Below are 26207 nucleotides of genomic sequence, written 5' to 3'. Positions count from 1 at the left end.
AATTGGGCAAGGTCAGCTAGTTTTCCTCACTCCCAGTTTTCATCATCCCTGAAGGGAAGAACTATTTCAATGAGTGGAGCACCACGTCCAAGACTTCTCTGCTTTTTCGGTGTTTGCTAGCATGGGAGTCAACTTCCCTCATGTCAGAATGACAAGTCAATGGGAAAGAGATATGAGATGAGTTCATTGAACAGTGATGGTGTCAGGGCAAATTTTGAATGGCTGCTCCCAGTACTCTTTTCATCTGGCACATGGCCATCATTGTGCAACAGGCATCAGGAAGGGGATGGCTTAGCAAAACATCACACCACCCTCCTGCTGCCTTTTCTGGCACCACAAGAAAGTTAAGTATCCAGAAGAGTCATGGCCGGTGAATGGGCAGGGGAAGAATGTTGGGTATTTTTACAGGGGTTATGGAAGGGACTGGAATATACTCTGCCATGTTTCTAATAACATCATTGTGTGGCGGTTGAGAACAGGGTTCAAAGCAAACTAGGAATCTGGCTTTATGAAAACCAATTTTTGAAGGCACAGGGGAAGGAAAACATTTTGGGGTTTTTTTAAAGCTCAGTTATGAGACAGATTGGGAAAGGCTGATCCATCACTAATCACTGCATCACAGAGCAGCAATTCCATAAATTGTGTTGTGTTAAGAAGTACATTCCCCTGCCTGTTCTGAATCTCCTGCCAATAAAACTCAGAGGATGACCCCAAGACTGAGTATTATGAGAGAAGATGGAAAACCTTCAATCTACTTTGTCCATGCCATGTATCATGTCCCTGCCCCAGAAAAGTGGCTTGTTCCCCCACCACCCCCATTTCTGTTTCAGGAATCTAACATGTGGGGTACAGCTTGCCCACTTACAACCGCACTTTATCCCTTCTGTGCCCTCCTCAATTTTTTTCTGGTGTCACCACTGCTCCCTTTGTCAGCAATGATCACCATTTTTATCACAATTCCAGCAGGTGCTAGGGAACACCAATGGTGGGAGGTGCAGTTGGTTGCCCCCAATCCCCCCACTTTCAGGCTTCTCTGATGCACCCAGCTTGGCACTGCATGAAGCAGGATGCTGGACTAGATGGGCCTTTGGCATGACCCAACAGGGCTTTTCTTATGTTCTTCTGCAAGGCACAGTGCCTGGGGGAGATTGGATGAGCCACATCACTGTCCAGACAAGCCAAGGATGTTTCCCTCTCTTCTTGCCCTATGCTGCACAGTGTTTTTGCAGCAAAGTGGTAGAATTTTTTTTTAAGGATGTGACCCTCATGGCTGCAAACAGCCACAGAAATTTAAATTCAAAGGCAAACAGGCGGTGGAAGGCGAGGAGGGTGCACTTTGTATAGCCCAAAATTTGTTCCTAAAATTCCTGCTGGCGGATACTTTGGTTGAGTCTTCATTCCTGCCTGCAACCTTGGAGAAGCCGCTGCTAGTCTGTGTAGACAATACTGAGCTAGATAGACCTATGGTCTGACTCAGTATATGGCAGCTTCCTATGTCCCTATCCCCCTCCCCTTTCTGTAACTTGATGGTCATAGAGGGTCAGACCTAGAGAATTTAAAGAAATGTTTCTTCTCACATGTGACTCTGAAGACTCTAAGACAATTATGGGAGGCCCTTCCCTAGGTGCCCCTAAGGTTTAGACTTAGTTCTCACTGAGGTAGTAAATATGGGTCTACACTTTATCACTTCAGACTTCAACTCACATGACTGCAAAAAGAGGCACCTTCCTTATGAGGCTAGGCTAGAGCATCTGGGGCTCTTTACCTTGGAAAAGAGGCAACTAAGGGAGATATGATCAAGGTGTGTAAAATTATGCATGGAGTGGAAAGGGTAGACAGAGAGAAATTTATCTCTCTCACACACTACACTAGAACCAGCGGTTATTTCATGAAACTGAAGGTCGGGAAATTTAGGACTGACCAGAAAAGTACTTTTTCACACAGCGCACAATCTATTGAATTCTTTGCCATGGGATGTGGTGATGGCCACCAGCTTGGATGGCTTTAAAAGGGGCTTAGACAGATTCATGGTGGGCAGGTCTATAAATGGCTACTAGTCTGGTGGTTTGGGGCCAGCTCCATCCTCAGAGGCATGATCCCTCTCAATAACCATTGCAGGGGAGCAACAGCAGGAGAGAGGGAATGCACATACGTCTTACCCTGTGGGCTCCCTAGAGGCATCTGGTGGGCCATTGCGTGAAACAGGATGCTGGACTAGATAGGCCTTGTATCTGATCAAGCAAGGCTGTTCTTCTGTTCTTTTGTTCTTAAAACTAGTTACCTGGGAGAAGGATTCTATTCTAGCCTTCTTTAGATATGTTCATTTCCTATATAGGGAGGATTTGTTTGAATTGACAGAATTTAATCATCTGAGCCTTGACCTGCAGTCATAGGAACATAGGAAACTGCCATATACTGAGTCAGACCATTGGTCTATCTAGCTCAGTATTGTCTTCACAGAATGGCAGCGGTTTCTCCAAGGTTGTGGGCAGGAATCTCTCTTAGCCCTATCTTGGAGAAGCCCGGGAGGGAACTTGAAACCTTCTGCTCTTCCCAGAGCGGCTTCATCCCCTGAGGGGAATATCTTGCAGTGCTCACATATCAAGTGTGAAATGGTACAGTCAAGGCACAGTGAAAACTAGGCCTATAACAAACATGACCTTCACAGTAATAGTGCTATTCTTGTAGAATTCCTTAAGTCAGGAATTAACATTTGCCATTTATTAGTGAAGACCTTTTTTGTTTAGATTGACTTTTGGTTAAAGCCCTCTTCAGAAATTACTCTTCCCACATTCATTGAACATGTGGAGGGATTTAATGTACAGTTTTAACATCTGTAGAGCTGTTATGCTGAACAACTGTACTGCAGAGTCATTTACAGGATGTAATGTCTTCTGGGGCAGGCTGCATCTGCTTTTCATACTACTGTAGATAACATGGTGCTAATTTAACAATGAAAGAATTCTCATTTTCTATTAAGGAAATGCTAAGCACTTTAAACCAAAGTTTGTTTGTTTTTTTAAGACAAGAACCCAATCCACTGATGTTCTGGCCTTTAAAAATATATTGAGATGATAACCTTATAATTTAGATAATTACATGACAGAAAATATGTTTTAAGTACTTAAAAGAAGAAGATGACCAGAAACCATTAATGTTTAAACAAGCATGTATGCTGATTAGCTATATTCCCACACCAATGCACCCATTGACCTCAGCCCTGGCATCCACACATTCAGCATTTGTTTGAACAGAACAACAGTAAACATAAGGAGGGTTCATCCTTTGGAACCCTGGCCAGCCAATTACATAGCAGAACTTTTGCCACATTCAGTATTGCCCTGTGCAGACAAATGCTAAGCATGTGAGAGTCTGACTTCCCTGCTAAATGAGCAGAGCAGACCTTTTAAACATGGTGGTTCACTTTATTTAGCTGGGGGAGAGCAACCGGCCCTATCCAACCCCAGCACAGCACCCCTCCAGTGGCTGTTGCGGGTGTCTATCTTATGTTTGTTTTTTAGTGTCTATCTTATGTTTCCTTTTGTTTTGTTTGTTTGTTGGCAAACCACTTAGGGAACATTTGTTGAAAAGTGGTATATAAATAATCTTCTTCTTCTTCTTCTTCTTCTTCTTCTTCTTCTTCTTCTTCTTCTTCTTCTTCTTCTTCTTCTTCTTCTAGCATAGCCAGTGAGCATGGGGTGTATGGTGACGACACAGTTCTGCTGCCCCCTGCTTGTGTTTGCTGTACTTGGGAAGAGGGTTGTCTGAAGACTCCTATCTGACACTCCTATCTCTGATCCCATCATGGCTGACCGACTGCTACATTTACAGTAACTTGTTTAAAGTGTTTCACTGTGGCTTTATGTTGGTGGACATCAGTGTTCCCTCTGACAGGGATTCCCAGATGTTGTTCACTACAACTCCCATAACCCCCAAGCAAAAGCCATTGCAGCTGGGGATTTGGGAGTTGTAGTCCACAACATCTGCGAATCCCTGTAAGAGGGAGCACTGGTGGACATCCAGACTAATGCTGCACTAGTGCCATGAACAAAGATGCACACACACAAGAAAACTCTACACAATCCAAAATGAGGTCTGCGAAGAAAGTGGGTTTGACCCACTCTCCCCAAAGAGGATCAGGCAGCACTCCCTGGGTGGCCAGATCGGCCAGACAATTACCGGCTCCATCACGGAGCCAGTTGTGGCAGTGGGAATCAGGGGTGTCCCAGCCCCTGGAAGTTCCATAGGGAACTCTCATGTGCCCCACCCCCCCGCCGATGCTGGGAGTCGCTGCAGCACGGAGCCGCACCACAGTGCCACACAACCTTTTAACCTGGTTTTCATGTTACGTGGCAGGCTTCGTAAGTGGTCTTGCCACTGAGCTTCCGCTGGGAGCCGCATGGCTCCCGTTGCTGCACAGAAGCAGCAGGAACTGGGCTGGGCTCACCCGGTTCCTGCTGCTCATGAGAATAGCCTCAAGGTCATGTAACTAAGTGGATGCTCAAAGCTGCTCAGTCTCTTGGTCCACTTGTGGAACAGGGATAATGGAGAGCTTTGCATCATTTTGTACAACATATATGGACTGGTAGAAGTTTCACAGCAGGAGTGAAACTAGCCTGGAATACAAGCTCCTGACTTAGCCAAGCTAGCTAGTGGAACATTTTTGCACTAGTGGAACATCTTTGTGGAACATCTAGTGGAACATCTTTGCATGTTGGCCGTTGCATTTTAATTGTATTGATCCCACTTGAAACCAGTGGGCAGGACATAATTTTCCAAATAAAGTAAAATTCTCCAAGCAAAGATCCAGAGTATACTTGGGAAATACTATGTTCCCAACTGCAATGAAATAAATCACAATGTGTGAATACGTTTCTACAGAAGCACACTTGTGGTAATACAATGCATCCCCTTTGTACCAGATGCACCAGTGAAATCTCATACCACCTCATTATATGAAGCAGACAACACAGGCAGTAGGTTTAGTCATTGCCTCCCAAGGGAAAAGGTTACTCGTTTTTGTTATCTGTATAAATAGCTCTCCTTAGCAAGTTCATGTGTTATTAAGAGAAATGAACTGCATGGTGGTGGCAGAGGAAGGGTTTTATAGAAATGGTTCCAATTAAAGCAAAAACCAGATCTGTCCTTTAGAAGGTGGTAATAAAAGTTCCAATTTAACATCTGTACAGCTGTTATATCTAACAATTGTACTGTGGAGTCATTTGCAGGATGTAATGTCCTCTGGGGCAGAAGGGAAGCTGCATCTGCTTTTAATGTATATAAACATGGCACTAATTTAACAATGAAAGAATTCTCATTTTCTATTAAGGAGATACTAAAATCTTTAAAGCAGAGTATGTTTTTAAAAAGAAGAAGAGGAGACCCCAATCCACTAATGTTCTAATAATTTTTTTAAAACACGGAGAGCCATATAATTTTGATAATTAAACAGCAGAAGAGCTGAATATTTTCCTTCTGGAGAATATCACAATACAGAACCATTAATGTTGTTCATGGAAAACAACCCCTGAAAATGGAATTAGTACACTAATTCACAATAGGTGGCACGCAAATGACTTGTGCACACAATACATTTTATATCCAGTTTTATCCTAGGCTTGCTGACATCTGTTCCCACATTGTCACTACTGCTATTTAATATTCTGAAGACTCACGGTAACATGGGCGTTAGGGTAGCTGCTCATTCGGGTCTACCCATGGACCGGAAAAGGGCATGAAACTTCCACAATGTATGTACAGAACACACTGACATTGAGATCATTCCCTTGCCCCAGGGACTTGTGGGAAGTGTATCACTCTGAGAAGGGGGCTTAAGATCTCTAACTACAATCTTATCATAGTATATTTCCCAGGATTCTTTGGGGGAAAACAATGATGCAAAACTGCTAGAAAACCAATCTACATTTTCATGAGACTGTAAGCTCATTGAGAAGGAGAAGGAGAAGGAGAATCTCTCACTGACCATTTAACAGCCAGCAATTTCACACATGTTTTCAGGAGTGTAGCTATAATTGAGCAAGTGGGTTCAAAGAACTCAGGGCCCCCAGCTCCTGAGTGCCACCCAACTCTATCCTTCCCTATTTTCTTCATTATTTCCCTCACTCCAAGTGGCTGCTGGAACAAGAGGTGAACACGGGCCCCTTCTCACCTAGCTATGCCCCTGCAAGGTTGCAAATGGTTTTTGATATTGTCTGTTAGCTCAGCCCTTCAAAAAGGCCAAGGGAGGGATGACTTTTCTTTACAACTGTCTATTGTTCTTCTGTTTGTCCGGCCTTCTTTGATCATGTCTTTGGATTGGGATACTTTTGTTGTAGTTGTTTTGGGGCTACTCTCTTTCCCTCTTCCTCTTTCCTTTCTCTCTATGTCTGGAATTTTCTTTCCTCTACTGTCTGTCATGGTTCTTCTCTTTTTCCTTAAAATACATTTTAAAATACTTAAAATACTCCTCAACACCTAACCTCTTCTCTTGGTTTTTTGCTTCCCAACCCCATTTAATATTAATAAATTAAAAGAGAGTTTTTTAAAAAATGAAACTTCACCAACCTGCAAATTACAAATTATTTGTGATAAACAAGTTTTGCTTGTTCTTAATCATGGGACATCCTGGAGCCTCAGGAGCATGCACTCCCCCTTCCCCTGCCCTTGTGGAAGTTGAAAGAATTATATTTTGGACTGGAGTTAAAAACAAGTTATGGGGGCACTTCTCACGATCAGCAAAAATCGGGCTAGCAGAGGCTAGCCCGATTTTTGGTGACTGTAAGAACCACCAGGCTCGCAGCCGAGCCCGGTGGTTCTTGAGCAGCAAACCCGCTTGAGAACCCCTGGTAAAAAGCAGGTTTGAGGAGCGAGCAGGCAAGCAAACCTGCTTTTTACCATCATGAATAGCCGTGCCGTGGCTTCGCACCGCGCCTACCCATGAGTAGACCCCCGGCCGGGAGGCGAAAAGCCACTTCCCAGCTCGGGGGTCTCCCCAGTATGCCCTGCACGCTTGCACAGGGCATACTGGGGCTTGTGGGGGCCGCGCGGCCCCCGCTCCCCCCACCCCCCACCGGCTCAGTCTCGGGGCCGGGCATCGTGTGGACGGCCGATCTGGCCACCCAGGGCTCCCTGCCCGCTCGTGAGCGGGGAAAGCGGGCTTAGCCCGCTCTTCCCGCTCACAGGTTAAAACCGGGTCTCACTGATCGTGAGACCCAATCCATGGTTTATTCAACCATAAATCAACCAATCTTGGTTTATTCTAATCAACTTCCTCAAAATAAGCTGAGATCTGAATCCAAGGCTTGAAGTGAATTTCAGACCTCTGCATATTTCAAGGAAGTTGGGTAGAATAAACCAAGGTTGGTTGGTCTGGATTTTGTGACCAATCTTAGTTTGTTTCTAACCACAGTTGGAAGTAGAATTCATCTTACTTGTATGAAGGAAGAGGAGGGGGAGGGCATGCTCGCAAGGCTCGGGGCATTGCATGAAACCAAGATTTAACTGTGGTTCTCTGTGACATCTAAACCAGCCCAAAGCCAACGTTTATTAATCCAGTCAATAGACCTCAATAAACAAAACAATGCTACAAGGAAGAACAATTGTAAACTCTTAGAAATAAGTGATTATACAACAACCAAGCAATACAACTCGCAGAGGAAGTGGACAGTCACCAGTTCACCTAGAATGATTACTTTAAGAACATAAGAACAGCACTGTTGGATCAAACTCAAGGCCCATTGGTCCAGCATCCTGTTTCACACAGTGGTCCACCAGATGCCTCTGGGAAGCCACAGGCAAGAGCTGAGGGCATGCCTTCTCTGCAGCTGCTGCTCCCCTGCAACTGGTATTTAGAGGTATCTTGCCTCTGAGGCTGGAGGTAGCCTATAGCCTTAAGACTAGTATAGATCTGTCCTCCATGAATTTGTCTAAACCCCTTTTAAAGCCATCCAGGCTGCTGGCAGTCACCACATTCTGTGGAAGATAATTCCACAAGTTGATTATGTGTTGTGTAAAAAAGTACTTCCTTCTGTTGGTCCTAAATTTCTTGGCAGTCAGTTTCATCTGATGACCCCTAGTTGTAGTATTATGAGAGGGGGAGAAAATCTTCTCTCTCTCCACTCTCTCCACACCATGAATAATTTTAGAGACCTCTATCATGTCTCCCCTCTCAGTCGTCTTTTTTTTCTAAACTAAAAAGCCCCAGGTGTTGTATGTATTTGTATTTGTATTTATTCCATTTCTATACTGCACTTCCAAAAATGGCTCAAGGCTTTTGCTCTTTAAATAATTTTTTCCTTCTGCTCTTTAAGGAAAATTTCATTCATGTTTTGCTCTCAGTGTAAAGTGTTTTGAATTTTTTTTGCATAGCAGCACAGAATCTTTTCTAATGGCCTCTAATCTAGGCATTATGCAGGGAAATGATGTGTTCTGTTACTGCCATTGAAAAGTATGTTGCAATGCAAAAATTATTAATTATTTCCTGTATAATTTAATCAGAACAGTAGAAAAATAAAAGTTTATTATCACTGTAGGTGCTCACACACACGTCAATCAATCAAAATGAATTTGAGAGGACAAAAATGGGCTAGGACAGAAGCAATTTTCTATCTCTTTCTTCACACAATGCATACATGGAATTTTCTGCCACAAAAATTAAAGATTTCCACTAATCTAGATGACTATAAAAAGGGGATTGGACCCTTAAAAGGGGGGATTGACCTATCACATTCTATGAATGTGTCTACTAGCTAAGGATGGAGCCTTAACTAGCCTCCATGTTCAGAGACAGTAACCCTCTGGATACCATATGTTGGGGGAAAACAATGCAGAAGACCTTCATGCCCAGCAGGGATCTACAAATTTAGGTTTGTCTCATTCGCCTGCCATTATCTGTAGTCACCACCAATCCCTTCTCTTCCTTCAGATCCTTTCCTGGCACACAGGCAGAGGGCTTGGGAGAGAAGCAGGTCTTCTGCCATTTGCACTGGGAGATGGAGATGGTAAGGAACAGTGGGAGCCCTATTGCTCAGAAAAGATCCCTGCTGTTTCTTACCTTCTCAAAAGTGGCCGTGGAAATGAGACCCCTGAGGAAATCTGTCCTGCTCATCAGAGGGCTGGGGGCATTCACCACTGGCAAGCTGACAAGTGCAGTTGTAGATCCCTGGGTGTATATCTTGGTGGCAGATGTGCCCTTACTCTGATCCAACAGGGCTCTGCTTTTGTTTAAAGACCAAAAAGAACCAGGAGAGTGATTTCGTTAGGAACCAGGGCCTTTCCTAAAAGGCAATGTAGTTTTTGTAACCTTCCATTCATGCTTTTATTGTTCAAAGGGATTCCAGTCTTTTCTGAGCATGTCAAAACTTAACATTCAATTTGTATTCAACAACTGTCTCTCCATCATTGACATTTGGAGCAATTTTAAGGCTGAAAGAAATATCCTCCTGGGAACTGGAGGCAAAGTACTGTTCACTAATGGCTAGCTACTGCTTTCCCCATCCATGGGTAGAATGGGAAGACGGCAAACTTATCTTAGAAACCTTGGCTTCTGTTCAGTGGCATTTACAGTAGATAATCTTTAATTACTCCTTCGGTAGTCCAGGAGCTGGCAATGCATATTTCAACCTTTAATGATCCACAATCAAGATCACAGCTGAAAATGATGAGTGGTTAGGAAAATGAGAGTCATATCAATACAAAATGCAACCAACTGTACCTGGTGAATGGAGTGGAGGAGAGCATATGAGAACAACGCCTTGACCTTCCCTCACTGACACGGCACTTCTCGTCCGGCCACTGAAATTCCCCAGATCTGTTAACATAATGCAGCGATTTAGATTCATGGAAGGAAAGTTCTTGATATTAGTGTCTGTACAGATCTCTCTCCCTCTTCTCTTGTACGTTAAATGAGAAATGCTCATTTTTATTCCTCAACTCAAAATGAAAATGTCCAGTCCTTTCACAATAAATCATTCCAGCTGATTTCAGCTGGGAAATAGAAATATATATATATATAGACTGCTTTACATTGACATCTTTTTATTACCCCTTATAGGATATAGAGATGGTGTCAGCAAAAAGGCATTAGGCAATATACCCTTTTGTAAAGACATTTAATAGCTCCTTTATTCCTTTTTACTATTTCCTGTTTATTGATTTCTTCCCTAGTAAAAGTCATTCTGTGCATAGTGAAGAGAAAAATAAAGGGGGAGCGGATGCACTGCATATAACCCACATCCTGTGTAGGGCTCTTGGGTATCATCAAAGGGATACTGCCAACAAGGTAATATTAAAAAGTTTGGAACAAGATTAGCAGCACTGGAATCTGGGGAAATTTCTGCAGCACCTAAATGATATTGAATCGATACTATTAATCAGTTATATGGCAGTCAAAATGTACAAAGGGCTTTACAATTTTTGTCATCAAAACAAACACTGTGGGCAGGCCACTCATAATTGCATTGTCAGGGAACCGAGTCCTGACCCTTAAACCTAAGAACTCATCTGCAGATGTAAGCTGGGGAGAGAAAAGCACTTGATAAGACAGTGGTGTATGATTGGTTGACACCGGTAACAGGCTAATTAATAAAATTGTATCCTTTGCCTTGTATGAAATGGTGCTTGGTCCACAATGATGGTGGCTGACAACGAACAAAGCTGAGCACACCCAAAACGGCTGCATCACTGCAGAGATGCTCCAAGTTGGGCAATCCCTTCAAGGGATTGCAAGGGATTCCCTTGCACTCTCAGTCCACTTGCACACGCATGATGCTCGAGCAACAAGGACAGCAGAGCAGGTGCGGATATGTGGACTAGAGTTGCATCACCACAGGAGAAGCTGCACACACTTAAGAAGTTTGCAGAGCTGCACAAAGCTGTTGTGTGCTGCAATGCTGCCCACCCACTACTCACAGGTCATGATCCCTAACTTGTCATCCTCCAACTCAACTATCCTCTGTTGTTCAAATGCCTCCGGTTCTCTTCGAAGACTGCACTCATGCCTTTCCAATGTCCCCCTTAGGCGTTCATCCTCAAAGGACTGGGCAAACAGCACAATCTCGTTAAATCATTTTGTGCATGTGTGCGTGTGTGTGCATCATTTTCAACAAGAAAAATGCATGGGAAAGGGTTAAACCCTCCTGCCTTTGCACCATGGTCCTGATCTGAACCAGACCCTCCACCTCAGCTGCTTTTGGCCACATCTCTTCACCAGTGGAAAAGGGAGCAGTCAGAATGAAGTCCAACTTACCATCTGCAACCCTATAATAAACCTTTTAAATGTGACACTGGCTGCTAGGCCCTGATTCGTGGATTCACACAGTCACATGGGTTCACACAACCTCTGAGGATTTTTAATGTGGAGCTATCTGTCCATACCTATATGATGAATATATACCACTTTTCAACAAAATCTCCCAAAGCAGTTTACATTGATATAAATAAACAAACCTGAGTCTAGCAAGGAAGCTGGAATTAAGAGCTCACCAAGGGGGCTGTTGATCCAGCAAAAGGCTGGTGCAATCTGAAGGTAGTATATAGCCAGCCAGAGTCCTGCCCCTTTCTGGATTTTCAGGTCAGCCCTGTTGTAGAAGAAGTGCCTGAGCTGCCCCCTCCTTTCTCCTGAGTAGGCCCATTGGGAGACAAGCCCTGAGAGACAAGGCAAGCACCCACCTTCAGGGCTGGAGCTCTGCTGTGGTGCAGCATTGCTTCTGCTCTTAGGGACTCAGGAGTAATAAAGGTGGTTCTAAGGATGGTACAAGAGCCTCACTAGGATGATACTGGGTCCCCATAGCTCCAGGGATCCTCCAAAAGAACAACTGCAGCAGGGGTGACAAGCTATGGTTACTCTGGGTCTGGCCCTAAAGACCTTTGTTGCAGCCAGGGATCTCGGCTGGGGAACTACTCCTCCTTCTCCAAGAGCGTTGGGTGGTCTGAGGGGGTTAAGTGGGTCCTGACATTATCTCCCTGGGGACCAGAGGAGCCGACAGATCCCTTGCTACTCATTTATATCATTTGCCACCAATCCTGTTCTTCCTTTTGCTATTTCTCACCACTGTCAAAATTTAGACTATAATCTTCTCATGGCTGTTATCTTTTCTTATATTATTCTGTAAAGTCATCATTGTACATGTACAATGATGACTTTAATGTATCAGGACAGCTTTGTATGCAAATAACCCTCAGTCAGAATATTAGTTTTACACTAGTAATAATAATGATATATTTTAGGGGCCTATTCGGATGAAGTTCTGAACCACTGAGGCTGTTCTCATGACCAGCCTAACTATGCCTGGGCTTAGGCTGGTCATGAAAAGCAGTGGGATCCTGGCAGATCCCGATGCTCCCCGTCCACCTAATCCCCTTAATCTACCCAGCTGTTAGCAAGGTTAAGGGTGTACTCACACCCTTAACCAAGCTACCAAGTATCATGTGATTCCTTGGGCTGTGTGCAGCCCGAGGAGTCACAAAGTTGGGCACATAGAGTTGGTGCGTCCAATGAAGTCCAACTTACCATCTGCAACCCTATAATAAACCTTTTAAATGTGACACTGGCTGCTAGGCTCTGATTCATGGATTCACACAGTCACATGGGTTCACACAACCTCTTAGGATTTTTAATGTGGAGCTATCTGTCCATACCTATATGATGAATATATACCACTTTTCAACAAAATCTCCCAAAGCAGTTAACATTGATATAAATAAACCAACCTGAGTCTAGCAAGGAAGCTGGAATTAAGAGCTCACCAAGGGGGCTGTTGGAACACACATGCCACATTTTGCATTGAGGGATGCCTGGAGGCTGGAACAACAAGTTACAGCCCTGGATCCCTCTGTCCTGTTCCATGCTTCACAGAGTTTTACAGAGTAGGGCTGCCCGTGTGGGTGCACAGGTGGCATGTCGAAGAGGATCTGCTTGGTCATCTGGGGGGGAAGGTAAGGTGAAGGCAGCCTCCCCCAGTGCCCTAACCGCCCATCCAGGGCAATCGTGTGAATCCTCTCAGGGGCTCAGTAAACAAGTGGTTCTCCTCTCTGTCCCCCAGCATGCTCCCAGATGAGCTGGAGCAGCACTCAGCAAGCCTGGTAGGGGGTTGAAATTGGCCATGTGGGCTTTCTGGGACCCAGGAAGGAAAGCTGCAACAGCCAATCAAATTGAAGCAGTGGGAGGAACCTCCTCCCTTAACTCTGGTTTGGGTGAGTTGCCCAAACCAAATGACACACTCTAGTCTCTGGATCTATGGTTTGGTAAATGAACAGTACATAAAACCGAGGGTTTATCTGGAGGCTGGAGATAGGAATTGGAGCAGCGGTTGGGTTCCCGATCCACGGCTCTGACTATTCAGACATCACAAGAGGCCAACTGGAGGTGAGTTTGCCTCAGGTTTCTCGTGACGTCCGAATGCAGCCCAAGACTGGTTGCAAAGACTAGACTTAAAGACTAGCAAAGTTACTGTGGCATCAGATTTTATGAGCCAAAGGCCAATTGTGATAAAGTGGCAACTTAAGTGGAGATTGTGTGCACAGCCTGGAGAGAACTATGATAATATGATATTTCATCATGAATATGATAAATAAATAAAACAAACCTACCATATATCTATATCTATATCTATATCTAGCTCTACCTAATAGTGTAGTGGGGAAATGACTGGCCTAGCGAGTAAGAGGTTGCCGGTTCAAATCCTCGTTGGTATGTTACCCAAACTATGGGAAACACCTATGTCAGGCAGCAGCAATATAGCTAGATGCTGAAAGGCATCATCTCATACTGTGTGGGAGATGGCAATGGTAATCCCCTCCTATATACTACCAAAGACAACCACAGGGCTCTGTGGTTGCCAGGAGTCAACACCGTCTCGATGGCACACTTAACCTTTAGATAGATAGATAGATTGATAGATAGATAGATAGATAGATAGATAGATAGATAGACACAACTTCATGCATCTGATGAAGTAGACTCAGCCCTTTGAACCCTTCTGTGACCATACATTTGTTAGTTTATAAAGTGCCAGCAGATTCCTTGTTTTTGCTTCAACAGGGTGACATGGCTACTCCTCTGGAATTATTATTATTTTTAGAAGAAGACATAGGGAACCAACACAGAGAAATTGTGTAAAATACAGGAAAGACCCACATCATTTCTCTGTGAGTAGGAAGAGGTCAGCAGCAGTAGGACTCCCATCCTGTGTCTTTGTGACAGCAAAAAATGATTGTATTTTCCTGATGAAATCATTAGAGCATTTAACAAGAATTCCTGAGCCCCTTACTGGGTTTTATAAAGTATGCCTATGTAAGGCTGTGCAAATGAACGTGTTGCAAAGAAAAGAGAAATGACCGCATGGATCAGGAGGTGGGGGAGCAGGTCCTATTTGCTTGGCATTTGAAATCCAAAACTGTTCTTTTGAAAGAAGGCAAAAAGGTAGAGTTTGCTGCCTGAATTTAGACAGGCTGTAATGGTTACATATCTGAAACGATGACTGCTGTATTTACTCAAATAGAAGACAACTCTGAATTTAAGACCAAGCCCCCAATTTCAAAGGACATAAAAGAACTTGGGGGAAAACCTAGTTTAACCGCTGCCACCCCACCACGGTGCTGTTGGTATTGAACACTGTGCCCCGTGGCTGCAAGGCTGCTCCCAGTAGTCTGCAGGTGACATCAGCATGTAAATAGTGGCTGCACATGCGCAGATGCCATCTGCATGGTCAGCATGGTGTTGCTGACCACGTAAATGGCGCACACGCAGGTGCAGACATCATTCATGTGTCAACGCCACCTGTGGGCTGCTGGGAGCAGCCCTGCAGCTGTGCGGTGTTTAATACCAACAGTGCTGTGGTGGAACGGTGGGTAGTAGTGGAGGAGCAACAAAGGGGCAGGTAAGACCTGCCTTTCTCCTTTTAAAGTGCCCATTTGCCCCCTGCCAAAACGATTCGGTTGGGGCAGCTTGAAGCATTACCGCATCTTGAATTAGAGGCACCGAAACGCTTTGTGCACATCCCTGATCTTTTAGTCCAGCCCCACCTACTCAGTGCAGGGTCACCATTCAGGAAGACATCAGTCTCTGGAGATTAGGAGTGTGCATGGTTCGGTCCGGCACAATTCAAAAGACCGCTGGACCAGTCCGGAGGTCCGGCGGTCCGGATGGGCGGGGGACTGTTGCTTTAAGCGGGTGGGTGGTAGTACTTACCCCCCCGCCGCCGCTCTTCCCCCTCCGACGCTGTGCCATTTGAAAAATCTTCTTGGGGCGGCAGAGTTCCTGCCCCCGTCGTTGTTTGTAAAGCCTTCAAAGAGATGAGCGCTAGCGGTGTGACGTATGCGGCGCGCGCGGCAGCATCAGAGACGAGCGCGCGCGCCTTGCAGGGCGCATGCGCGCCGCTAGCACTCATCTCTTTGAAGGCTTTACAAACAACGACGGGGGCAGGGGCGGCAGAGGAACTCTGCTGCCCCAAGAAGATTTTTCAAATGACACAGCGCTGGAGGTGGAAGAGCGGTGGTGGTGGTGGGGGTAAGTACTACCCCCCCCCGCTTAAAGCAACAGTCCCCCCCGTGCCGGACCGGGGGTGCCTCAGACCATGCACACCCCCTACTGGAGATCTCTTCCAAAGTTCGTTTGCAGAAACCCTATACACACATATCATTAGGGCAAAACAACCCAAGAAAGTAGATGCAATAAGTTAGCGCCTCAATGACATGAAGGTCACACTGAAGAAGAAACAAATGTAATGTTTTATTGTCAAAGATACAGCTTTCCTGCACCTTCTGATGAAGCTCCTTCTTGCTCAGCTCTGCCCCCCAAGCCTCCAGGGATCCTCTGAACTTCTATCCTCTATATTCCTGATAAGGACACTTCTTTAAATTGCAACAATTATTACAGAAAAATAACCCTGGGTCAAGCTCTTCAGGGTTTAAAATAGTTCTCCGAAACATCCCTCTTGCTCTCAAGACTGCTGGTTAGATTGGGAGGAAAGGCCTGCAACTCCACTAGCAATATGTGCAAAACTGAAACAAGAATACCATAACACAAAGAAAGCCCCACTGAGCATGTGCAGTTCTAGAAAAGAGAGAGGAAGAAGTACCCTAAATTTATACATATGGCTTACACATGGCTTACAGGCATTACCAGGGTAGTAGTCAGGTAACCTATTAGTAAAGTAAATGTAGATAGATACATCTCCAAGTGAGAGTTATATTGTCCACGTTGTTTCCTTGAAGTGAAATACAGGTGAAACTCGGAAAATTAGAATATCGTGCAAAAGTCCATTAATTTCAGTAATAGCACTTAGCAATAGCACTTACATTTATATACCGCTTTATAGCCGGAGCTCTCTAAGCAGTTTACAATGATTTAGCATATTGCCCCCAACATTCTGGGCACTCATTTTACCAACCTCGGAAGGATGGAAGGCTGAGTCAACCTTGAGCCCCTGGTCAGGATTGAACTTGTAACCTTCTGGTTACAGGGCAGCAGTTTTACCACTGCGCCACCAGGGGCTCTTAATGCAAATTAAAAGGTGAAACTGATATATGAGACAGACGCGTTACATGCAAAGCGAGATAACGCAAGCCTTAATTTGTTATAATTGTGATGATCATGGCGTACAGCTCATGAAAACCCCAAATCTACAATCTCAGAAAATTAGAATATTACATGGAACCAAGAAGACAAGGATTGAAGAATAGAACAATATCAGACCTCTGAAAAGTATACAGTGTACTGTGCTTGATTGGCCAGCAAACTCGCCTGACCTGACCCCATAGAGAATCTATGGGGCATTGCCAAGAGAAGGATGAGAGACACGAGACCAAACAATGCAGAATTGCTGAAGGCCGCTAATGAAGCATCCTGGTCTTCCATAATACCTCATCAGCGCCACAGGCTGATAGCATCCATGCCACGCCGCATTGAGGCAGTAATTGCTGCAAAAGGGGCCCAAACCAAGTACTGAATACATATGCATGCTTATACTTTTCAGAGGTCCGATATTGTTCTATTCTTCAATCCTTGTCTTCTTGGTTCCATGTAATATTCTAATTTTCTGGGATTGTGGATTTGGGGTTTTCATGAGCTGTACGCCATGATCATCACAATTATAACAAATTAAGGCTTGACTTATCTCGCTTTGCATGCAATGCGTCTGTCTCATATATCAGTTTCACCTTTTAATTTGCATTACTGAAATTAATGGACTTTTGCACGATATTCTAATTTTCCGAGTTTCACCTGTATCTCAAACAAAAGGACGTTCCAGGTGTTTTTTAAAAATAGATAATGGCTGACATACTGTGCAGCATTCCACACATGGTGTAACGCAACATCCACACGACTATGTGAGAGCACAGTTGAGCAAGCGGCTACTGGAAACAATGGTCGTAGTGTTGCACAACTCTGCAATTTTTGGGCTTGCACTACTGTGCTCTGGAGCAACTGTGTGAACGTTGCTGTGCAGTATGTCAGCCATGGACATGGTGAGATGTAGTTCTGTTTCTTGTCTTCTCAAAGGACCATTACGGACATCTTCCACATTCCAAAAGACGTAAAAATATGGATATCATACTACTTGCCAACATTTCACAGATATAAACAGGGATACACTTGTAACATCCAATTCTCATATCAAGAATTACTGCCCACCCACTATTACACATTGCTGAAGATTGGATTTTACCCACTATAGGCTGTGTGCTGCATAGTGCCTTACTGATGCACACCATTAACATTGTGCACTAGATACAGAATGCATCCACCCACCATTTGGTAAGTTCATTTCTAGGTGTTCTGGGGAAAGAACTCAATTCTGAAGTATGACAACCAGCGACTCAAGTGAAAACATATTGGACAGGAGGCAAAAACAGTGATTTATCAGGGACAGATTACAAAAACAGGGCCTGCCCCTGGTGAATAGTGACAACTGGAGCCTATGGGATGTGTGTACAGTGTATTTTTGGGGTGGGGGTGGGGTGGGGTGGGGAAGGCTACAGCCTAATAAAATTAATGGTACTTGATTAATTACCATTTCATTGTATTTTTGGAAGCCCAAGGGCTTCAGACGATGCCACAAGCTGCACTACTTCCCAAAACCGCTCTCAAAACTCTCGTAACAGACTGTAAATAAGTTACGAGGTATTAAGAACAACAACAATTTATATACTGCTTCTTAACAAAAGTGTCCAAAGCGGTTTCCACAGAGAAATAATAAATAAATAAGATGAATCCCTGTCCCCAAAGGGCTCACAATCTAAAAAGAAACATCAGACACCAGCAACAGTCGCTGGAGGGTAGGGATGTGCATGGAACTGGTTCAACCACTGGGTGGTTTATGGGTCTCCGAACTGGTTCAACCAGTGGTTGGTTCTGCCAGTTTGAAGGCGGGGCACAGCTTTAAAGGCGGGGGAGGGTGCACTTACCCCTCCTGCCGCTTTCCCCCTGCAAGCGTCAGATTTTAGTAAAGCCCATCAGGCAGCAGTGTACCTCCCTGCCACCCCATTGCCCTCATTTACTGGAACTACCTGGAAGTATTTGGTGTGCCTGCACATGCCAGGCAACTAATAGCTATACTGGCAACCAATAGGTTTCTGGACAAAATACAAACTGCTAGTTATAACTTATAAAGCCCTAAATGGCTTAGGCCCTGGGTATTTAAGAGAGCATTTTCTTCAATATGAGCCCCACCGTCCATTGAGGTCATCTGAGGAGGTCCATCTCCAGTTACCGCCAACTCGTTTGGTGGCTACACGGAGACGGGGCAGCAGGGATGGGCTTTATTAAAATCAGATGCCGGTGGGGGGTGGAGGAGAAGTGGGAGGGGTAAGTGCACCCTCCCCTGCCCTTAAAGCTGCACCCCCCCCGCCTTTGAGTCTCTGCTGCCTGGTTCCATGCACATCCCTACTGTGCTGGGGGTGGATAGGGCCAGTTGCTCTCCCTCTGCTAAATAAAGAGAATCACATTTTTTAAAAGGTGCCTCTTTGCCTAGTTAGCAGGAAGCAATATAATGCTCCCTGCTAAGAACAATATATTGGAAATCTTTTTTTTTTTTTTTTGGTTATGAAAGCAGTTTCAGATTTTTGAGGATCTCCAGAGAGCACTCTTACTGGATTAAAACAAATGTGTTATTAACATGTAAAACGTGTCATAAGAAGAGTTTGCCTATACAGTGGCTTGCTGCAGCTATTATCACTTTTTAATCTGATCATTGGCTTTATGCTGGCTGCTATATTGGATGCAAGCTGGGTGAGCAATCACATGCCACAGGGCCCATTCTCTTGCTTTGTTGGAGAGTTCTCACTCCACAACATCATTAGCAGAAGTTTCCTTTATTATCGTTAGTGATGGCTTTTACATTTTTTCATTTTCTTTGAATGTTATGCATAAATGTGCATAAATGTGTAGAGCTGGCATAAGAAGCAGCACTGCTGCATGCATTCATATAGCAAATTGGTACAAATCTATTTGATTGTATTGGTTTGTTTTTACTTGGTATGCCACCATGCTGGAGGGCAGTTTACGGACTTATACAATAAATGGACCAAGACAATGAAATTGACTTCTAAACAAATATGAATAAAATGAATATTTATATACCACTTTCCAACAAAAGTCCCCAAAGCAATAGATAGATAGACATATAGATAAAATAGCTCCCTGACCCACTCAAAGGGCTCACAATCGAAAAAAGTAACACATGATGTTTGTTTGTTTGTTTGTTTATTCGATTTCTATACCAAAAAATGGCTCAAAAAATGGCTCAGGGCAGTTTACACAGAGAAATAATAAATAAATAAGATGGATCCCTGTCCCCAAAGGGCTCACAATCTAAAAAGAAACACAAGGTAGATACCAGCAACAGACTCTGGAGGGATGCTGTGCTGGGGATGGATAGGGCCAGTTGGGGATGGATAGGACCAGATGGATAGGACCTCTACCGTGAAATGGATTTATACAATGCAGCAGAGATTCCAAACCTTGGATCGCTGGATGTTGTTGTGCAGCTACCATGATCCCCAGCCACAATGGCCAACACGGTGATGGGCAATGTAGTCCAACCGCAACTGGGGATTCAAGGTTGAGAACCTCTGCAATAGACCAATAAGCAAACCATACTTAACATAAACAGATAATGCAACTTCTGTGGTTTGATCACCGGTTTGGCATGGGGAGGGGGAGCCTTAAGAATGAGGTGAGCAGGTCCTACCTGCTCTCCATTGCCCCATGCAGCTTCTTGTTGGATTGGCGCTTGGCCCAAGTACCACTACACAGTGCTAGCATGCACATGGTATCTGCACATGCACGGGCACCTTTTCTGTAGACAGCATAGTGTACTTGGGCTGAGTGCCACCCCAGCAGGAAGTTGCATGGGGCGGCAGATAGCAGGTAAGGACCTGCTCTCCTCTTTCTTAAGGCTCCCGCTCCTCTCCCCATGCTGAAGCAATGCTTGAACCATGGTCTGTGTACACCCCTATTCTGTGGCCACTCCAGGGTAAAAGAGTGGGTCTCAAATTTCTGAAATGTTCCTTACCCCTGTCCCTTTCACAGCTTATAACCTTATATGGTATTGCCAGCAATGTCATATAAGACTAAGAACTGGGAACCAAAAGCACAATAAGGAATAGGGCTGTTTGTTTTTATGCCTAGGAGACAGGGATCTCCACTCTAAATATTTCAGGAAACAACCATATGTAGTATGCATCAATGGAGAATAGAGTGTAAAGGCTAGATTGTAGGTGACAATTCTAAAATGTGTTTTTAAATAAAGTCTTTGGGGACAAAGCAATGAACAGCTGGCTGAGGTCAGTATTCCAGGAGACAAGTCAGTTACGGAGCTAAGCGGGGGATGTGAAACAGACTGAAAGTGAAGAAGCAGAACCTTTGAGGCTGATGTCTAAAAATGGAAGTTTGTTTTGTGACTATCAAAGCTGTGAGGCTTATCTGAAGAAATTAGTGAAGCGAGGGGCCAAAGGCAGAGCAAACTGTGACATTTTCTTCCCCGTCTTTGGCAAAATTTAGAAGTGATGCTTTTCAGAAGAATAAAAAGGGGGGAAAAACCTTATCCATGTGTGCTTCCATATGGTGGGTATTACATTTAAAAGCAGATCAGCAGTTCCCCCTATACATACTACATCAGCATCTCAGGGATGCTTGGGATGCAGGAATGTATACCCTATGCAAGTAATATTAACTACTACAAACTGTATTAATGAGACAGCCAGAGACTGGAGTGTGCAAATAAGGTTGGAACCAACATTTCTCCGAAGTGAAATCTGGAGAGGAATTTCTTTTACTATAATGTCCGCAAAAATATCCCAAATGGCTGCTGCGTGAGGTTTTCAAGCCTTTAATCCGGCCGGCTTCACATGAAATGGTGGAAAGTGTGGTTCCATCAATCACCGATTCCCAGTGAGCGCAGGCGCTTCGCACAAGCCACAAGTTCTGCACATTTCATGATGTCTGAATCCCCCAGTGTTGGGTTGCTGAGAAGCACCTTCCCTCTACCATCCAACTTCAAATTTTGGTTAGGCGGTCATTATGATGCCTTGGTTCCATATATGCCCTACTCTTAACATTAGTAATTGTTAAATCTTTAGTCCTACTCACATGTTATGTTCAACACCTGTACAGTCTGCACACAATGTATGCACATGCAGATCTTTACACAGGTACAGTTATGCCATGTTCTGTTGAACACAGGTACAACAGTACACTTTCCATCTGTACCTTGGATTTGAGGGGGCCTATTCCCAGGAGCATTTTCAGGCAGCAGGCTTTACCGTGAGTTCGAAGTTGTCGAAAAACCTCGACACAAAAAATGGATTTTTTAAACCCTGGATATAAATCAGGCTACACTCAATGCACAATGAAAAATTTGAATTGTGTGTAAAGTGCTCCCTGACAGTTTGCAGGGACTTTGGGGAAAATCTGACTGATATGTGAACGCACCTCTTCCATTTCGGAGGAGATGCGAACTAAAAGACTTGTGTAAAAAAGCTTCTGGGCGCTTTCTGGATTAACCCTTACTACAGTGCCACTATGGCTCTGCAAAGTGTGCTTCCATACTTCCTGTGTGTTGACACTGAAGTCCCTGTGCTGACAGCAAGGTGCCATTCACATTTCCAATGCCTTACTGTGGATTGTATTGCCACGTTATAGTCCTATAACGTCACATGTGTGCCACAAATAAATAGCTGTATTTTCCTGTTGTGGTGTTTTTGCAAGACTGCCCCCACTGCTGGTGGCTTTTTCCTGCTGTTGAGCGGGTAAACCAGAAAGTGCCAAGGTTCACTTCTAAACAAATGCATGTACAGTCATTCACAGAAAAACATGTATGTGTATACAAATAGTTGTGTGCATATACTGTATAATATCTTAATGGGGCTTTTGTCTAGTTTATATGACATCTTCTGCAGAAATATCAACTGCATGAGTAGTCACCTTTGGATTCTTAGATTTGCCTTATATTTCTGAAAATAGTTTCCTGTGGTCTGCAGTCTGTGTGATCTGTTTCCAGAGACACTGTTTTTTGATAGATGAACTGGTAAAACCTTTTGCATTCAAATACTATCCCTGACATTTTCCTTTTCTCTCTCTCTCTCTCTGTGTAATGCTGTTGGGTAGTTGTCACTGCTTTGGAAACATGGAAGTACACCTTTCCAAATCAGCCCAGCAACAAATCTTGTAGAACTGGCATCTAAGGGCAGAATTCCTGGCTCTTTCATATGTTAGTATTTTAATACAAGTTTGCAACTTCTTCAACGGTTTGTTTGAATGCTGTCTCCTGGATTGACATCCAAGCAGACTCAAAATCTTGGCTCAACAACTACCTTAATGGGATTGCTACTATTGCTAGATAAGCAACCCTTTCCAGAAATCTCTGTACCAGATTAGCCTGGTTCTTTCTACTGGACATTTGGGAAACAGTCCCTTGGCCAGTTGCATCAGGTTTCGTTGGATCTCAATTCTGCAAAAGAGCACAAAAAACAGCCCCATATAGATGTTCACTGGAATAAAAGAAATGTGTGGCAGTAGAAGCATAGTGGTATAAGGCTCAATCCTAGTGGCATGATTTCATTAGAATATATATAGAGTGCTCCTATATGTATATCTGTACATGCTCAGATACCTCTTCATGGAATCAGAAAGCCTGCCTTTGCAGGGTTCCCAGGCATGCAAAGTAAGTATAACCATATCTGCAGGGGTTCTGTACAGAGAAGGCTTGCTCACATGTTCGTCAGCTAGAGAGCTGAGCCAAGGTAGGAGAGGCAGGTAGGCTCTCCATTGGCAGTTGCATAAGCCCAAACATCAGGGAGGAGAAACTGATTGTGTGGGGATTGGGAGCTGAGTTGATGGGCACACCCTAACCAGATTCTGTCCCTCCACTGCTAACTGGGCGAAGAGACACCTTTTTCACATGGTGATTCTCTTTATTGAGCAGGGGGAAACTGGCCCTATCCAGCCTCAGACAGTACCTTCAGTGACTGTTGCTGGTGTCTATCTTATATTCCTTTTAGATTGTGAGCCCTTTGGGGACAGGGAGCCATCTTATTTATTTATTTGTTGCTTCTCTATGTAAACTGCTTTGGAATCATTTGTTGAAAAACTGTATATAAATTGTTGTTGTTGTTATTATTATTTATTTCTTATGTATTATTATTCACATTTTATATCCCGCTCTTCCTCCAAGGAGGCCAGAGCGGTGTACTACATACTTAAGTTTCTCCTCACAACAACCCTGTGAAGTAGGTTAGGCTGAGAGAGAAGTGACTGGCCCAGAGTCACCCAGCAAGTCTCATGGCTGAATGAGGATTTGAACCCGGGTCTCCCTGGGCCTAGTCCAGCACTCTAGCCACCACAATATGTGTTGTTGTTGTTGTTGTTCCCCCCCATCTCTTACAACTTTTAAGAAGGCATTCAAGACACATTTGTTCACCCAGGCGTTTAATTAGATACTGTTTTAATTGTTTGCTTTTTAATAGTTTTAACCGTTTAAATTTTAAATTGTTGTAATGTTTTAACCTTTTTATTTGTTCTTTGTATTGTATTGTTGTAATCCACCCAGAGACTTTGTGTTTTGGGCAGTATAAAAAAATTAGAAAACAACAACAAAATTCTGTATGTTCAGTATAACACAGAAACAAAATGTGAGTGTGAAGATGCAGAAAAGGGAAATTGGGGAAAGGTGAATGGCAAATTAAGGCACAAACAAAAAGCAGGAACTAATCCAATGTTAATGTCTTCACTTTTTGATATCTAACAACCCTGGTGACATTTCCTTTACCAAGTCAAACTATTGTTAAATTTAACAAAATCAAACTGAAATGGAATGTGTAAAGAGGCTGTTGCTCTTTCAGACACCAGCCTGGACAAAAAGGTCTTCTCAGGAAATATAATGAAAACCACTCTGCCTTGCCACATTCATTATACATCAATTTATATGCGCCAAGCACCGAACACCTTAAGTGAAGGGCTTTATCTGGGCATTTGCAAAATTATTGATACAAACAACTCCTGTAGAAAATGTGCCTTCATTTTATTAAATCCCATTACAATAATGAAGCCCATGCTTCCAGTAAACAGTACAAGCCCTGTTTGCTAGTGAAAATTAATTGCTATTCAGGTGCTTCTAGTCCAGGAAAGAAAATACTACCCACAAGGGTGTAGACAAACTCCACTTCCATTAGCAGCAAGAGGCTTTGCAGCATCAGCTCTAATTTAATCAAAACAGTTAACCATCTGTAAAACAAAGACTGAAGATATAACACCTTTGGTACGGTGCTGGACAAAGTCAATGGAACTAGCTATTTGTGGGAGCATCGATCAGATTGCCTGACATATCAGCCACAGCTAGGAGAAGATGCTCTGTGACACTGTTGCAGCTTGGGCTTCCAGTCACAGCGATGGATTGCAGGCACTCCAAAGCGGTGGGCTTGATCTTTTAGGGGGGATGGAAGGCCATCCAGAAGGGGTAGGACAGGTGGGCTGACTGAGAGCCAGTCTCGGGGTAAGGTAAAAGGTAAAGTGTGCCATCAAGTCGATTTCGACTCCTAGTGCCCACAGAGCCCTGTGGTTGTCTTTGGTAGAATACAGGAGGGGTTGACCATTGCCTCCTCCCATGCAATATAAGATGATGCCTTTCAGCATCTTCCTATATTGCTGCTGCCTGATATAGTACCAGCAGGGATTTGAGCTGGCAACCTTCTGCTTGTTAGTCGGGCATTTCCTCACTGCGCCACTTCTCGTGGTAGTGAACATAAATTGTCCCCTTTGCTAAGTAGGGTATGCCTTGGTTTGCATTCAGATGTGTGACTGCATGCAAGCACTGTTGGCTGTAAGATATTCCCTTGATGGGATGCGGCTGTAGCTGTGGCAGAGCATCTGCTTGCCTGAAGAAGGTCCCAGGTGCAATCCCTGGCATCTCCAGGTAGGGCTGGGAAAGACTCTTGCCTAAAACCTGGAGAGTCACTGTCCGTCTGAGTAGACCATACTGAGCTAGATGGACCAATGGTCAGACTTGAAATCAGACAGTTACCTATGTTCCTAGGTTAAACACCAGTACGTGAAGTGTGTGCACTGCTCAGCTGCTATCTCTGAATAAAGAGTCGGGTTGATTAGCAAGTCAGAGGTTGCCGGTTCAAATCCGTGCTGGAATGTTTCCTAGACTATGGGAAACACCTTTATCAGTCAGCAGCAATATAGGAAGATGCTGAAAGGCATCATCTCATACTGCATGGGAGGGGACAATGGTAAGTCCCTCCTGGATTCTACCAAAGACAACCACAGGGCTCTGTAGTCGCCAGGACTTGACACCGATTTGATGGCACACTTTACCTTTAAGGGGGCCTCCATGATGACTTGTAGCTGCAAGGTGGAGTGGCTGGCAACTACTCATGGCACCTACTCCAAGCAGCCTCAGCCCTGTGGTTTGCAAACCATGGGCCAACGTCCCCTCTTTGAGTTGATGCTCAGTGCATTCCAGTTCCCCCACCATAGAATGGCTGACATCTGGACTACTGCTACACTCGCATAAATATGTTGCACTAGTGCAAGGAAGTTGCACTAACTAGTTCCAATAAATCAGGAGCTTGCATTCCAGACTAGGATGTCAACCTGCGTCTGGATTGTAGCACTTCAGCTGCAGTTGGGGGATCACATGAGATGCTCTTTTTGTGCAGACAAAATTGCTAATAGAAAATGTGCATATCAGACAGAAGGCTAGGAC

General features: G+C 44.2%; 1 protein-coding gene across 7 annotated transcripts in view; it reads right to left on the bottom strand.

Moving 5' to 3' along the window:
- CNTN5 (contactin 5) overlaps positions 1 to 26207 on the bottom strand; it is a 1193410-nt gene that overhangs the window by 341358 nt on the left and 825845 nt on the right. For all 7 annotated transcript variants that reach the window (XM_053307214.1, XM_053307213.1, XM_053307217.1 and 4 more), the window contains one exon: positions 9713 to 9808. In XM_053307214.1, coding sequence (XP_053163189.1) covers positions 9713 to 9808 — 96 coding nt within the window. The remainder of the gene's footprint in view (positions 1 to 9712; positions 9809 to 26207) is intronic.

This window comes from Hemicordylus capensis, chromosome 3 (genome assembly GCF_027244095.1).
Source record: "Hemicordylus capensis ecotype Gifberg chromosome 3, rHemCap1.1.pri, whole genome shotgun sequence".
Taxonomy (NCBI): domain Eukaryota; kingdom Metazoa; phylum Chordata; class Lepidosauria; order Squamata; family Cordylidae; genus Hemicordylus; species Hemicordylus capensis.
The sequence above is the reverse complement of the archived record's forward strand: the minus strand, read 5'-3'. Positions and strand labels throughout refer to the sequence as shown.